At 37.1% G+C, this 16,542-nt stretch overlaps 1 protein-coding gene across 2 annotated transcripts in view; it reads left to right on the top strand.

Annotated features, from left to right (window-relative positions):
- The window catches only part of ZDHHC17 (zinc finger DHHC-type palmitoyltransferase 17), a 70,636-nt gene that overhangs the window by 15,722 nt on the left and 38,372 nt on the right, over nt 1-16,542 (top strand). For both annotated transcript variants that reach the window (XM_050324455.1, XM_050324456.1), the window contains exons 2-4: nt 2,552-2,655; nt 10,364-10,486; nt 15,531-15,608. In XM_050324455.1, coding sequence (XP_050180412.1) covers nt 2,552-2,655; nt 10,364-10,486; nt 15,531-15,608 — 305 coding nt within the window. The remainder of the gene's footprint in view (nt 1-2,551; nt 2,656-10,363; nt 10,487-15,530; nt 15,609-16,542) is intronic.

Genomic DNA, 16,542 nt, shown 5'->3' on the forward strand with positions numbered 1-16,542 from the left:
TAACAGAGATATATAAATCCTACTTTTGAAAAGAGAAAATTATGTGGGACAAAATAATGAATTTAACTTTCTCTTATACTTTGTTTTGTTTTTTTGTTTTTGGGGTTTTTTTAATTGTAATGATGTCTGGTATCTTTTCCAGCATCTTGTACTCAGAATAACACTCTGGCTTATCTAGTAGCTGGGGAAAAAAAGATTGGTTAAGTTGTTGCCTTCTTCAAAACAAAGTGAAGCTGTGTTTCTGAATTATAGGAGACAATTGGATGGTGGCAGATGCCCTGTTACATTTTTAGGTTGTCTTTCCTGTAGAGATGTCAACAGAGCAACCTTCCTGCTGGGCTGGTAATGCTTAATTTGTTAATCTAGCTAGTTTCTCAGGCTTGGAAAGAAAAATTAAATGACAAAGAATAATGTTGTGGTTAAGAAAAGATATAATCTGGTGATCATTTAGATACTGTGTGAAATGGAAAAACTTGTTTTTCTGAAGAAAAGTTGTGCATAAGAACAAATCTGTTTTCAAAATGAAGACTTCTGCTGCACTAGTTGTCAGTGTTACTGTGTTCTGGTTTTAAAGTCTTAAGTCGTTGAATTTCTCGAAAGATTTTTTAGTGTATAAAATTTCATAACTTTTCTAACTGAACAAATTACTATATTAATTCAGTACTACAAAATGTACCTAATGCAGGAGAATGTCTCGTACTTAGGTTCTTTTTCCTCCTGTCTGAAATAGGTATATTGTATGTAACCAGAACAGATGTGATCTACTGAACTTACTCAATTTTTAAGTAATTACTGAGAGTTTTCAGATTTGGAACTAGACTAACTTCTTGATAGTTTACTGTGAGATTGTAAGTGGTATCCAAAGCTTTTAGACTTCTGCCTAAGAGGTACTTCAGAGTGTTGAAATCTGAAAATATTTAAAATGTGGTTTTCAGACTTAAGTCTTCTTCTGTGTATAAAGATGTAGATAATATAATGTATGTGATAATTTTAGGGTAGCGATACTTATTTTAAAGTAACATTATTGGTAAAAATTTGTAACAACAGATTTGATTGCCAGCATCCAGCTACCAGGAGGCATTGCATTTATACAGCCAAGATGAGTAATGTCTGGATTGAGTCAGAGGGCAGTTCACTTAAGCTCCCATCCAGTCAATGGAGAGCTGGTTAACGTTGTCCCAGGAAGCAAGAAAACACAACGGGGCACAGTAAGAAGTTACATCTCATTGTGACCAACAGTTCTTTTGCAGAAATTACTGCATAGCTGAGAGAATGTGAGAAATAGGGAGGCCTGCTCAAGTCTCCCTAGCCCTAATATATATCTTAGTTACTTAAGGTTTCAGCTCAGCATACTCCTCTGGGGATTTGTGACTGTGAATCGTTGTTAAGGTTAGGTGCACTACATGCTCATTGTCTTAACTTATTTATCTTTATTAAAAAAAAAAAAATTAAAAATCTGTCTAGTATAATAATGAACAAGTTGATCACACATTTCAGTAACTAAGAGGAAGTTGGAATAGTTTAATTAAACATTTCATAAGGTGTTTAAAAGTGTTTCCAGGTTTAGATTAAAGAAAAAAATTCTGTTCCTGGAAGTATATGTTGGGGAAAACTGACTGAAAGTAAATAATACATTTTAATGAAATCAATTGGAATGCATTTTTAGAACTTCCAGAGAGCTCACTACTTTTCGTGTTTTTTCATACATATTTTCACACTTTATGTAGCTCTACTGAATTGCATGGCTAATACAAAGAAGCAATCAGCTACAGTATGTGTAACAAATAGAAAATTGTCCAGAAGCTGTATTAAATTCATCATTCAGTTTCAGCTTGAAGAGCTTTCATATGCAGGAAGTTTGTAGAGAAAAATGGTGTATTGCTGCCCTAGTGACCCGTCAATACAGTGTTTGACTATAGATTCCACAAGGGAAACACTGAGCCTAGAAGTGTTGCCCTTCATCAATAGAATTAAGACAGGGAGCTGTATCTGGTGAAGAACGTGTCATGGTCATACCATTTATATCTGAGGCCTGTAGGTTAAACATACACAGCTTGGGCTGGAGTTGAAGAATCAATAAAGTATCAGCAGGTTTTAGTCAGTGTTATTAATCATTCCCAGTTACTTGTTTTATGGAAGATAATTGGCTGTGCTATTTGAAATACAACATTTATTTATAGAAACAGAGTGAGACTCTGTCAGTTTATGGCAAATAGCTTTTTTAGATATGCTATGTTTTATTTATAAAAGCAAAGTAAAGCAAACAAAAAAAATCATACCCAAAACCAACCAAAGAAAATTACTGTTACATTTTGTTAACATTCTATAAAGTTACTTTAGCCTAGGATTTGTTAGAACTCTGCAATTTACAAGCCGTGTTCTCTGTAAAGTGTTTGAATTCTACACTGGGGAATGTGGTAGCCTGCTTTACAAAATGTAGAAATGTACCAGCCTCATGTTTAGGTAGCTTTAGTTTTGCTTATAATTTTTTTTTTTTTTTCTGAGAAAGTTACTGGTTTGGGTGTTCTAAAAGCAAGTTTGTCTTTTTTAGGAATTAAAACCTCAAAGCCATTACAACCATGGATATAGTGAATCTCTTGGACGGAAAAGCCACATTGATGATTACAGCACTTGGGACATTGTTAAAGCCACACAGTAAGTTTATTTTTGAACATTAGATTTGTCGGTGTCTGTATTAGTTAGAAACAATAAAATGGATTGTATTGTTTGTGTAAAGTGGAAGGTAAACTGTATTTGTCAATACAATAGTGGAAGATTTCAGAAGTGATTACTGTTACAGCAAATTTTGAGTATTGTATGAAAGTATATGGGAGAAATTATGGTAAGATGTAAATATGGGTGGTTGTTGGACAGATTGTTGGAAGAGAGCATGAGGTTTTCTTCCTGTTGGTACTAATGTTTATTTTCTGTAGGTGATGATTAAGAGGTAAGTAGACAATATTTATACGCAAACATAATGGTTTAATTGATTTATAGGTTACAAAGAATGTGTCTCTGTAACATGCTTCATTATCTCTGATTCTGCACTTTCAGTACTGCTGTGACACTGAGTTTATTGCTGAAAAAGGATTGTAGGAGTAAACTGTGTGCAGATTTAGTAATTGTGTTCTTAACATACATGATTTACACAGATTTGTTACACAGTAGTAACACAATAATTCACAAGACTTTCTGGAGTGTTGTCATGAGGTTACTTTTTAGTTTACTATTGTTTGCCATTCAGAAACCAGTGTCACTTTTCTTCAGTGAGCCGATATAGAGGTTTGTAAGATTTTTATTTTTAATGTATTGTTAATTTGCATGCTTAAACCATTATGTATCTTGAAGAGCTATTTACCTTTTTCTTCTTAAAAGAAAAATTTTCTCTCCTTTTTTTTCCTGAAAGACACCTCCCCCAGTTGAAAGAAGCAGCTCTGCATGTTTAGGGTTAGGAAGTATGTACTTTCCTTCCCTTTGTTTTGAGTTGTAAGGAGTTTAGCTTCGTGAAACGGATGTTGACTGACTCTGCAATTGTTACTCTAAATACTTTAATAGTAATACTACAACTTATGATACTCATATTAGGGGACTTTCAGAAGTTAAAATATTGACACTGTATCATTCCAGCTGCTTCTTATAAAAGCATGGAAGTGTGGCAGCAGAAGTGGTTTTACACATTACCTGCTTGTATTCTTATGTGCTCATTGCATATTTGAAAACCTGAAACACCTTTCTCCCCATTAACCCTCAAATTTAGACTGTACTTTCAGCTGAGTTGTTGCAATTATTTTCTGGTCTCGTCAAACAAAAATCAATGGATCTGAGTTACTGTTTTGTTCCTTCCCAGTCGTGGTAAGATGTGATTTACACAGAGGATGGCATCTCACCAAAGAGGACTACAGTTTCTTATCATAGCCCTAATGGTTAATATTACAGGGAAGGGGGATTGTCAGCTTGATGAAATTGTGGTATACAGGCAGCATTTCCCTGACTAGAGGAGAGGATTCGCCTTTATTTTAAGTATTTACTAGAATTTGAAGGCCACTTTATATAAAACGCCTGTTGTAAAGGGAAATATCTCTGAAATGTAAGGCAGAAAGTAAACCCACCAAATATCATAAGGCTTGCAGTAAAATAAATAATGCTGCTAATATATTGTCAATATTATTAAAATATATACTTTTTCTACAAAAATGGTGTATTCGCACTTATAGAAACATATCAGATGTATGTATGAAAATAGCTGATCTTATCCTCTACCTTTTGTCCTCAAAAATCAATAATCAGATTAAAATATCTACTGACTTTCTTTACTTTTTAGTTCAGTGTTAATGTAAGTAAGATGCCATAAAAAGATTTTGTAAAGAAAGGCCCCTCATCAGTATCCTAGAATAGTTACCCCAAGCAGTTCAGTAAGTTCAAGCAAAATATAGCAAAATAGAATAAGAATCATTTTCAGTCTCTTGGTTTGGGTGCATTTTTTTCCCCAAGTCCAGTTTTTCCTGTGAAACTAACTCGTTATGCGTGATGATGATGAAAAAAAAAGGGATAAGAACATTTAAAACTCATCTATGTTTTATATATGCTGTTTGGCTGTAGAATTATATTTTGAGATAGTTTTATTGACACTAGATTACAGAGAAATAAAACAGTGTTAGTAAAATAATCCATTTGATTTTATGTTTTTCAGCAAGGGAAAATTAGAGCTTGCAAAATCTACAAGTTTTCCCATAAGTATTTGTATGTTGTTTCCTATCTGATTGAACAGTTTCAGTGCTCTATCTTCTTAATCTGTAGATTGGACACATTAAATTAGCATGCTTATACTGAGAGCTACAAATCTAATAACCTCTTACAATCACATTAAGACTTTGTATAGAAAACAGTGGTTCAGCAAGTGTTCTCATTGAAAACAGTTAATTGGTGTTGGTATTTTTTGCCCAGGATGCTCCTCATGGGTTCTCCCACTGGGAGAAGTTCTTTCTTTGGGCCCTAGGCATGCTTTATATAAAAAATAGTCTCTCTCTGTTTTTACTTTGCAGAAACTTTTGCTGGAGTAAAAATCATAGTGTTTGGTTTTAGTACCTATGAATATGAGGAACACTTTTCACTGTCTTTGTTATAAACGTGTCTAAGAGCATCTAGGTAACTTTAGAAGTAGTAGTGTCGCAGCTCTTCACCTTGCAGATGTTAGAATATGTGTGTAATTTTTTGGCATCTTGTATTTGGTTATAGCAAAATTGTTTCATTCATAGAAAGTTTCACTGTGTTTCTGAAAGCAGGAACAGGACAGTCATCTGTATTTGAAAAACTGTTTTCAAAGCAGTGATAAAAAAATCATCCATGCTTACCTTTGGTTTTGTTCCTCTCTGATAATGAGTGTTCTTGTTGGAGCTCCAAGAGAATGGAGTCTTGTCACAGAAGAGGAAAAAAAAGTTGTAAGTGATTTAGAAGTGAAATTTAATGACGATATGTTGGATATGTTTATTTCTATCTCATTTGGCAGCAGTAGCCCTCTGTCATCTGAGGCAGGAGTCATTAACTTTTAATATGTCTTGGAAAGGATACTATGTTAACAACTTAAAGTTGCTGCTTCTGCTTTCTTTTAAATCTTGAAAACCATGAAACTGAGTAGAAGTAGCTGATGTTCACAGATAGAAAAGTATATGATGGGTTATCAATAGAAGAATAAAATCTGAGACATACTAATCCTTGCATTGTATTCTTCAGTTCTGTTGAGAATGAATAGGTGCCTTTGGCTTGTAGTGAGCTTGAGCAAATTCCAGCTTTGCTGGAAGTATGTTCAATAATGAATTATGATACCATTATGAATGTGGTTATTAAATATTAGTGATATTAACAAGTGCTTTTGTGACATCTGGAAGATTGATTCCTTGTGCTCAAGTGTTATGATTTCATTATCGCAAGATTAACTTTTCTATTAGTTTTATTCACTGAGATAATTTCATTTAAAACAAAGTTGTGTGCATTGTGAAATAGTGCAGCATAAAATATGAAATATGCTGAATCTTGCCAAAGAAAAAAATGTTGGATACATTTGAGAATAGCTTTTTTCATCACTATTTCTCATCAGTCATAGGATAAATGGTAAGAAAAAAAGATATATTTGGAATAATCCAAATTGTAAGGGTTAGCCAAAGGATTAATTACTTCTGACTTCTTTCAGCTACTTACAGGGGAGAGTGGGCAGACTATGACATTCGTACACATCCATTATTCCTGGTCATTTGTACCCATGGGGTTTGATTATATTGCTGGAAGTGAAATGTACTTGAAGTTCATATGGAAGGGTGGGACTTTTTTAACCACACTAGTAATATAGCAACAACTGTCTAGACAATTTAAGGCTTTGGAACATTTTTAAAAGCCAAATTTCTCATCTTTCAACATTGCTGTTAATGGTTCATTAAGTAGCTCTTGAGTTATATTTTTCTGTTGAAAACAAAAGTGTCTTATTGTTTAACACAGAAAGCCTTGGGAATGTGTTAAAGGCTCTTTTTAGTATTTAACAACCATCATTCATGGGAATGAGATTTCAAGATAAGATCATTTTTCTGTTAAATGCACTTCCAGTTAAAACAGCTTTGATGTGAGTTACAATGATAAGATGAGGGAATGAGCTCCTGGCTTACCTACTCTTTGTTGGCATGGTGATGTGCTCACTGTAGAGAGATTCCTTCCTTTTTTTCTGGCCAAATTTAATGTTAATTGTACAGCAAAGCTGGAAGTGTCTATTTTCAAGAGTCTATGTGTTTGTAGACAAAAGATTAAAAAATGGATTACATCTTTAAAATTACAAAAGGCAATAGGGTATTGTTTTTCGAAGTATTAAGGTCAGAATATCTTCAACCTGTCATGACAAATAAAATGTTGCAGGTTAGTTACCAAAATAGCTCAGACTGTGATGAGCTTCCCCAGTGGTATTTTTGCCCTGGAAGGACTAGTCCTATTTCTTTCAAGACAAGCTCAAAAATAGGCTTTAATTATGCTCCATATCGATGTTTACAGCATCACCCTCTAAAATTCATTCAGATACTGAAGTATTTGTTAGATTAATGCATCATGTCTTGTGAGAATTTGAATCTTTCCCTCCATGCCTCTTGAAGGGCATAGAGCCCTTTATAACAACATTACAAGCACGATTATGCTGAGTGTCTGAAAGGGGTGACTTTGTCATTTTGTAACCTCACAGTGCGTCATGAACCTTTGGAAAAAGGCAAGGTGAAGTCAACTTCAGCGAATTGATGGAAGAAGGCTGTAGTTGTATGTGAGAGAAGAATGCTGCGTTTCTAGGACAGAGCTCCAGAAACCATAACTGCGGCAGGTTCAGGATTTTATTTAATTGTTGAGAGCCTGTTGTTTCCAGGAAGAAGAGCAAATTATTGTAAATTCCTAGCTTTGTTTTTGCCATGCCAATTTTGTCTGTCAAGATCTTGGAGTCCTTTGTGACAATGTAATAAATTGAAGATTCATTAAATTGCACCTTGTGTTTTACATTTTTTTGTAATCAGTTATGCTCGATTTCAAGACACCAAAATTAATTGTTAGGAACAGACAAGCTGATGGTGACTTAAATTAAAAAATTGCTATATACCTCATTCTCGGTATCACTTTTGGAAAGAACTTTTGTTTTCCTGGAAAGGCTCTTCTGATGTATTGCAAACATGTTTGGTTCTGTGGTCAAGTAATACTAAGTACTTGTGACTTGCAGTTTACCTTCCAGTGGGTAGAATTGAAGTCTGTGATGTTAAGCCTGGAGAAGAAATCAGTCAAAAGGGTAAAAGTGAGAACTTATGGGTGGAGATAAACAAAGTTTAACAGATAAAGCAAAAGCTGCACATACAAGTAAAGCAAAACAAGGAATTCAGTCACCACTTCCCATAAGGTAGGCAGGTATTCAGCCATGACCATCACATGTAATGGTTCCTTAGGAAGACAAGCACCTTGACTCTCAATGTCTCCTTTTCTTCCCCAGCTTTTATTACTGAGCACACTGTCATGTAATATTGGATATCTCTTTGGTCCATTGGGATCACCTGTCCCAGCTGTGTCCCTTCCCAACTTCTTGTGCACCCCCAGCCTCCTTGCTGTCAGGGCAGCACGACGAATGGCAAACGCCTTGACCATGTGCCAAGTACCATTCAGCAATAGCTAAAATATTGGTGTGTTAATCAACGTTGTTTTACTCACAAATGTTAAACACAGCTACCTAGAAGCCACTGTGAAAAAGATTAACTTGATCCCAGCTGAAACAAGTACATATAACGAAAATCTTAATCTGTTGCATGAAAGCTTTACATGATTGCCTTTTACACTTTATAGGAAGTTAGTGTTATTGTATTCTTTTGTTCTTTGTATCTTTACAATAACTTAGAATATTGTATTAATATAATTCATACTTGTTGTATAGTTTTACTTACTAAAGCAGGATAAGAGTCAGCTAAACTCAGCCTCAGGCAGTAGATTTTTTTTTTAGCTGGTGACTGTTAAATCTAATAGCGGGGCTTTAGGTCAATAATTTCTTACATTATGGCTTCAGCTGGTAGTTTAAATGAAGGCAGCAGGCTTGTCTACAGTAGGAAGGAGTGTCGTAACGGCTGACTGGAGTAGGACAGCTTGTCAACAAATGGTTATTTTGCCCATCTCTATGAATCCCTTTCCAGGCTACCTTCAGATGCTGTAATATGCTAGTGTGATATTGTACCATAATGAGATCAAAATGTGCTGTCCTGCTTTTGGAAGTATGTACTTCCCCCATCTCTTCTACTGTCTCTTTTCACTCCTTGTTCTTGACTGACCTGCCTTTAGTAGTCTTAACCTGTCTCAGTGGCCCTTTCAACTGGGATGGGAAATAAAGAATGATTCGTAAGCATTAAGCCACTTGTACAAGCACTCATCAGGCTACAATGCTCGTGTAGGTTGGGACTTGGGAGACTTACTCAGTCTGAGGGACCAGATTTTGCAGATGTGGTGCCACCTGGTATGTACTGCACACGATAGTCTTTGTTCTGATGTCTTGTAATGTTTGAAAAGATAACAGGTATGACAGCAATTCACAGCATTTTTCATAATTTCTAGTGGAACTTAAGAAATTGAAAACAACACGATCTAAATAGGCTAGTTATGTCTAGTATTCCTTTTTTAATAGCATCCAACTAGTTTTTATGCTTCAAACCTCTGATAGGCTTGGAAAACACTCTTGACTTTTGTTGGCTTGAATCATTTGAGGATTCATTATGGGATCGCTGTCCAGGTTTAGGTTCCATACAAACACATGAAAGAAAAAGTAAGAATGGCAACTACCCCAGGAAAAAGGTCTCTGCATCAGTTGTGCAAGCTGATCAAGTGGAGCAGAAGGGCCTTGTCTAAGGCTGTGTCTTCTGCAGAAAGTAGAACACAGAAGCAGCACATGAAAAACTTAGTTAAATTCCAACTTTGGGAGGCTGTTAAAATTCTCCTTTAGCAGAAATCAGATGTCACAAGACACTGACCTTGATATCAAGGCATGCCCCCATGTCAGTCCTCTCCTTGAGACTTGAGAAACACTTATGGGTCGTGCGCATTTTGAAATGTAGTGTTTACATGCTCTTCTGCTTTGCTTTTATTGCCACTAAAAAGAAGGTGGCAAAACATTGTAAGCATCAAGACAAACATTACTTAATGTTTAAGTTACTCCTATATTAGATGCATAAGTGATGCTTACACTTCCTGATTTGTTTCAACTTTAAAAATGTTTGCAGAATTTTTTTCAAATGATGGTAGATGACATGTAATAGTCCTCTTTAATGAAAGAATAAATTTCATAATAATATGAATTTTGAAGTGGTCTGAAAAAGAAAATGGTACTAACTTGTATCAGGAAGATTGCTATTTGTTGTCTGAGAAGAAAAGTGAAATATTTGAGCTTGTTAGTGTTTGTAATTGACTTGATGATCTTACTTGCTGAATTTTAGGAATCTATTATCAAATCAGCTGATTAAGGTTTTTTTTGATCTGCAAGAACTGGAAAGGAAGTAAAATGGGGTGGGAGAAACAAATGTAGTGGAATCCCCAGAAACTGAAGAGTTATTTAAATTTGGTATAATATTGATAGATACTTTACCTCGCTCTGCAGTGCGGTTTGCTGAGGACAATTCTGTAAAATCTTGAATTGATTCATGTAACTTTTGCCAGTAGAAGTTTCTTGTTGCAAGAGATTTGTAATCAAATAGAACAGAAAGTAAATTTTCTTCTTCCTTTCTCTTCTGTTGAAAATTTTGTATTGTGACCAAAAGTGTGATGTTTGATGAATGCATTTTTATCTAAGGTGAGAGCTTTGACAAATCTTATTTTATTCTTGAAGGTATGGAATATATGAACGATGTAGAGAGTTGGTGGAAGCTGGTTATGATGTACGACAACCAGACAAAGAAAATGTAACACTTCTCCACTGGGCTGCAATCAACAACAGGATAGATCTGGTGAAGTATGTATTATGCTTTAAGTTAAACAAAAATTATTTGCATCCTTAAAAGTATTGATTTCTCTTTTTAAAGACAACTAAATGTCTTTAAAACTAATGTGTCTAATTCGTCCTTTTCCCTTGACAGTATGTTAAAGCTCTTGTCCCTTCTTGATGCATCTCTACCACTGTGACATACAGCATTGCATTTTCTTCCTGCTGTTTACTAGAGTGCATGTGACTCTCGATGTGTTTAACTGTACCTAAAATTCCTTTCCCCTGATGCAGTTCTTACATTCTTAAGTTTCCCTGTCTCTGGGGGATCTTGTTGATTTTGGTTTATGTAATTCACCATATTGTGCTCTCTCTCACTTTCTTTTTGCAAGACACTAGCTAATTTTATTTCCTTAGAATAAAATTTTATCTGTTGTGGTTTTTTGGTTTTTTTTTTATTTAAGTCTGTCACGTCTTTCCCCAAGTCTTCACTATTTCCCCATTATATGCAGTGGATAATTTCAATAAGTCATCTGCTCTCATGATACCAGATTTCAGTGTCTTGCTTAGTGGGTATTGACTATGTAAGATCTTCCCAATTAAGTAGCTTAGCAGCTTGTCTGTTGAGAGTGCAGACCTGGAATTAGACTTCTCTTATTTTTAGTATTTCTTCATCCCATCTATTGTGAGACATGAGGTTCAGCATAGATAACAGTGAAACACATTGATAAGGAAGACCCCTGAACCTTTTCATGTTTCTGTAGGATCAGGGTTATGTGTCAACAGCACAATTCGGTTTTCATCATGACACTGTGATCTATTAGTATCTCTTCAACTCAGTTTCGTAAGAATGCAGAAAATGGTCTTATATCTCTGCAGTTACTTATTGCCTGCATTTTTCCATCCCCTATGTTGAACTTTCTCCACACAAGGATTTCTCTTCTACTTTTCCTGCTTCTAGCAACAGTGACTGCATGCACTTTGATTCCACAAGCACGGAATGCAAGCTGGGGTAGTTTTCAAATGCCTAACAAAGACTTAGTGATCTTAATGTGGAGATCAGTGGAAGTATTTTCTTCTTAAGGCAGCCTCTTATCAGATCTACTTGCTTTGAATGTAAGTAGCTTGCTTAAATAGGACTTGCATACCTGCCGTCTTCTGGTGGAAGCTGGGATGAATCACCAAGAGTAGAACTACCCAGTTCTTTCTTTGTTCAGGGACATTCTCACTGAGCACAAAATTCCTTCTGCAAGATCTGCTTAGACAAGGAGATTAAGTTCTCAGTCTAGTTTTGCAGAAAATCTCACCATTTATGTGTACTGAAACTGAAATGCAGTGATAAATCTCAACTTACTCCAAGAACACGCTTAAGGAAACATAAAATGTTATTTCAATGCACCATCTGGCAGGAGATTGTCGCCTTGTCTTTTTCCAGTTGTCAAACTGCAAGTTCTTCCATCTAAATAAAACCAACTCCCCAGTAAGTGATTCTGCTGCTCAGTAGAATCTGAACATATTCTGCGTTTCTGCAAGGACCAGTGTTTGAATGAAGGCAATCTGTTTAGTGTTCACCTCCCTATGAGTGGCTGTCACATCAGAGAAATGAATCCAAGCTTTGACTGTGAATTTCTCTGTGCTGTCTTTTTATCTAGACAAGATTTCCTTTGGAACTCCTTTCCAAGGCGGACTAAATAGTTTCTCAGTGTCTTTTTCAAATTTGTTTGTTGGTAGCTGATACTTCATTGTAACAAAACTACTTTGTCTCTTTAGCTTACATGTGCTCTGTGTTTTCACCTGTATGGGACCAAGACTTTGACAAAATATTTGGTTGTCCTCATGAAGAAATCCAAAAGCTTAACTTCAACAGAGAGATGTTGAAGTTTTGTTTTTTAGTATTGGACACCAAAGGAGTGGACTGTCTTGCATTTATCAGAGCAGATCTTGTTTGTCATACAAACTGGTTTTTGGCAAATCTGATGAATTACTCCATTGTGTCTGATGTCTCTAAAACAACTGTATAACAGAACTTTTACTTTGGATGTTTTTAGTGTGGACATGTATAGTTAATGCATTTTTCTGCTCCTAAAGGTTCCTATAAGGGCTGTTTTTGAAATTTCATTCTCTGAATCAATAAACATTAAAGAAAATTAAAATAATTACTTAAGAATAATGTTTTTCAAGTTGTTTTGTTTCTGCCCTTTTTCTTGCCATGTCTTGAAACACTTAGGGGAATTCGAGATGCCAGAAACTCAGTGCTGTGGATTTGAAGGACAACTTGTTGAGTGCAGGAGTGCAGCGTTCATATATACCTGAAAGATAGTTTCAGAGTGGAAAGTCTGTAGGCACAGGTACTTGAAAAGTGCAAGCACTTCTTTTGTTGCTACAGGTAGTAGCTCAACTTTTTATAAATCCCAACATAATCACAGGATATGCTGTGTTGTATCCCATAAAGATCATCGAGTCTAACCCTTAGCTGTGCACAAGACCATCCCCAAGAGTCACACCACGTGCTTGAGAGTATCATCCAAATGCTTCTTGAAGTCTAGCAGGCTTGGTGCTGTGACCACTTCCTTAGGGAGCCTGTTCCAGTGCCCAGCCACCCTCTGGTTGAAGAATCTCTTTCTAATATTCAACCTAAACCTCCCCAACACAATTTGAGGCCATTCCCACAGGTCCTGTCACTGGTCACCACAGAGAAGAGATCAGTGCCCACCTCTCTTCTTCCTCTCATGAGGAAGTTGTAACTGCAATGAGGTCTCCCCTCAGTCTCCTCTTCTCCAGGTTGAACAGACCAAGTGACCTCAGCCACTCCTCATATGGCTTCCTCTCGAGGCTCTTCAGCATGCTCATTGTCCTCCTTTGGATGCTCGCTAAAAGCTTATTATCTTTCTTATACTGCAGTGCCCCAAACCACACACAATATTCAAAGTGAGGCTGCCCCAGTGCAGAGCAGAGCAGGACAATCCCCTCCCTCAACCAGCTGACGATGCTTTGCCTGATGCCCCCCAGGACACAGTTGGCCCTCCTGGCTGCCAGGGCTCTGCTGACTCAGATTCAACTTACCATTGACGAGGACCCTCAGGTTCCTTTCCATGGCACTGCTTTCCAGCATCTCATTCCCCAGTCTGTACAAACATCCAGAGTTGCCCCATCCCAGGTGCAGAATCTGACACTTTCCCTTGTTGAACTTCCTATGGTTGGGGATTGCCCAGTCCTCTGATTTGTCGAGGTCTCTCTGCAGGACCTCCCTGCCTTTGAGGGAGTCACCAGCTCCTCCCAGTTTTGTGGCAGCTGCAGACTTGCTCAGTATCTCTTCCAGTCCCACATCCAAGTCATTTACGAAGATGTTGAAGAGCACAGAGCCTAAGATGCAGCCCTGTGGAACCCCACTAGTGACAGGTCACCAGTCTGATGTCACCCCATTCACTATAACAGTCTGTGCTCAACTCCTGAGCCAATTGCTCATCCACCACCTGATGTGTTTATCCAGCTGTGTGCTGGACATTTTGTCCAGAAGGATCCTGTGAGAGACAATGTCGAATGCTTTACTGAAATCCAAAAAGATGATATCAGCTGGCTTCCCTTGATCAACTAGACGGGTTACCTTACCGTAGAAGGAAATCAGGTTGGATAAGCAGGACTTAATGCTCATGAAGGCGTGCTGGCTGTGACCAATGACTGGGTTGTCTTTCTGGTGTTTTTCAATACCTCCCAGAATAGTCTTCTCTGTAACTTTACCAGGCAGTGAAGTGAGACTGACAGGCCTGTAGTTTCCGATGTCCTGCTTCTTGCCTTTCTTGAAAATTGGGACAACGTTGTCCAGCTTCCAATCAGCTGGGATATCTCCAGATTCCCAATACTGCTCAAAAATCATTGAGAGGTTTTTCCATGACATCAGCCAGCTCTTTGAGGATTCTGGGATGAATCCCACCAGGCCCCATAGGTTTGTAGGGATCCAGCTGGAGCAGCAGATTCCACATGATTTCAGGGTCAGCTGTGAGTGGTCCTCCTGCTCAGGGTACTGAGACTCCCTTGGTCTGTTCTCTGTGTTGAAGGCAGAGGCAAAGAAAGCATTAAACACCTCTGCCTTCTCTCTGTCCCTGTTTGTGAGGTGACCATCCTCATCCTGTAATGGGCCAATGGTATTTCTATACCGCCTATTGCCATTAATGTATTTGAAAAAATTCTTTTTTTTGTTCCCCATATTTCTGGCCAGCTTCAACAGTTGAGCTTTGGTCTCACAAATTTTCTTACTACAGCAGCAAGCAGCATCTCTGAATTCTGCCCATGTCACTTGACCTTATACACCTTCCTTTTTTGCCTTATTTCCATGAGAAGATCCCTGCTCAGCCAAGCCGGCCTTCTGCCTCACCTGCTTGACTTCTGATACTTGGGAATTGCCTGCTTCTGTGCCCTTGTGCCTTCAAACATCAAGAGGTGATGTTTGAAAAGTGACTAGCACTGATATTCTTGAGGGAAAAGTAATTTCTAGCCCATCTTTTAGAAATGTTTTTAAAATACTCGAATGTTTTTTGTCCTTTGGTTAATAACAGTTGAGAAGTATGTACAAATCTTAATCCTTTGGCAAATGTGTAACTTGTGTGATCTCTGGGACCAATAACTTCAGTAGGACCATTCCAGGGATGACACAAGATGCAAGTCTAATGGTATATAATTTAACCAAAATGCTCTAAAAATTATAGTCTTCTAGCAACATGTTCTTTATCAGTAATTCAGAATTCTGTTTAATGCAACAGACCCTAAATATTTAGGAAGAAACCAGTTTATTAAATGCTTTTGTGGTAGCATAGTTTGTGCTACTTTATATAGCAATTATTCTGTTTTACATTAGAACCAAACTAGGAAATAGCGTCATGTTTAAAACGCAGTAGGAGACATCCCTGCTCTCCCAACCCATGTAAGAAAGGCAAAAGGAAGGTTACATGAAGACAAGAAAAGGTTCTGGTCTTCTGGTCACTAACTACCCATTTTGCATAACATCAAACATACTCACTGTGTGTCTTTTCGATTTAACCAAGACAAGCGATAATGTTTACTATTTGTGTTATTCCAGATACTATATATCAAAAGGTGCTATCGTTGATCAGCTTGGAGGAGATTTAAATTCTACCCCGCTTCACTGGGCAACAAGGTGGGAAGAAGTCTTCTGAAATTTTCTTCTCTGTTTCTTTGCTTAACGTGTAATCTGCTGCTGATAGTTTTATGAAATTACTGTATTTTTTGGGAATACTTTGTACTAGAATTAATTCAGTCTTTGATAACTGAGCTCACTGTGAATGTGGTCTGTTTGAGCTAAAGGAGCTTTCAGCATAATGTTCAGTTTTAGTCTTATCTCTTTCTGATGTAAAGGAAGATTGCTATGATAGGAAAACAAAGTAAAATCAGAGTCTATAGGCATCTTGGCTTGCTCTTACTTTGGACATCTTATTTTTATCAAGTCTTCTGAAGTTCAGCAACACTTCTGCAGGTGGGTCTTTGGATGATTTTTTGTGACATTGTCCTTGCAGCGTTCTATTTTTTTAAAGATGTACTTAAAATCTGATTTATTATGTACGAGATGGTCAGAGATGATGAATGGCTGGAAGAACTGAAGACAGCCTTTGAGCTCCTTCAGACAACCACCTAGAAATAGGCAGGAAAGAAACACTATCCATATTAATATTTTTACCTGTAGATGGCAAAAAGAGACTTAGAAAATTAACTTTTAGAAGATACGGTGTATCAAAACATTGTGTTTACTAAAGATTAGGAATGCTTGTTAGCTTCCATTAAAGATTTTAGCGTCTGTATTTCTTTTTGTTACAGATCACACTCTGTGATTTTTGTACTGACAGCACAAAAGCTTGATGAAATTTCCTGGTGTTCATTCATACCTGGAATCTGTTCCTCTATAAAGCATTGTCTGAAGCTGCTTCTGACAAATTGAAGAGGTCTTTTTGCTCATCTCAGGAAGTGTGTACTGCCAGTTAGGCACTGTGTCTTAAAGAAGGATATTCCCGTGCTCATCATGGCACAAAGATGCTTAAGCTTTTAACGTATTGTGGAGGAAATGTAGACCTTCAGTT

The sequence above is a fragment of the Myiozetetes cayanensis genome, unplaced genomic scaffold (assembly GCF_022539395.1).
Source record: "Myiozetetes cayanensis isolate MyiCay16 unplaced genomic scaffold, myiCay2020 scf3, whole genome shotgun sequence".
In the NCBI taxonomy this organism is placed as follows: Eukaryota; Metazoa; Chordata; class Aves; order Passeriformes; family Tyrannidae; genus Myiozetetes; species Myiozetetes cayanensis.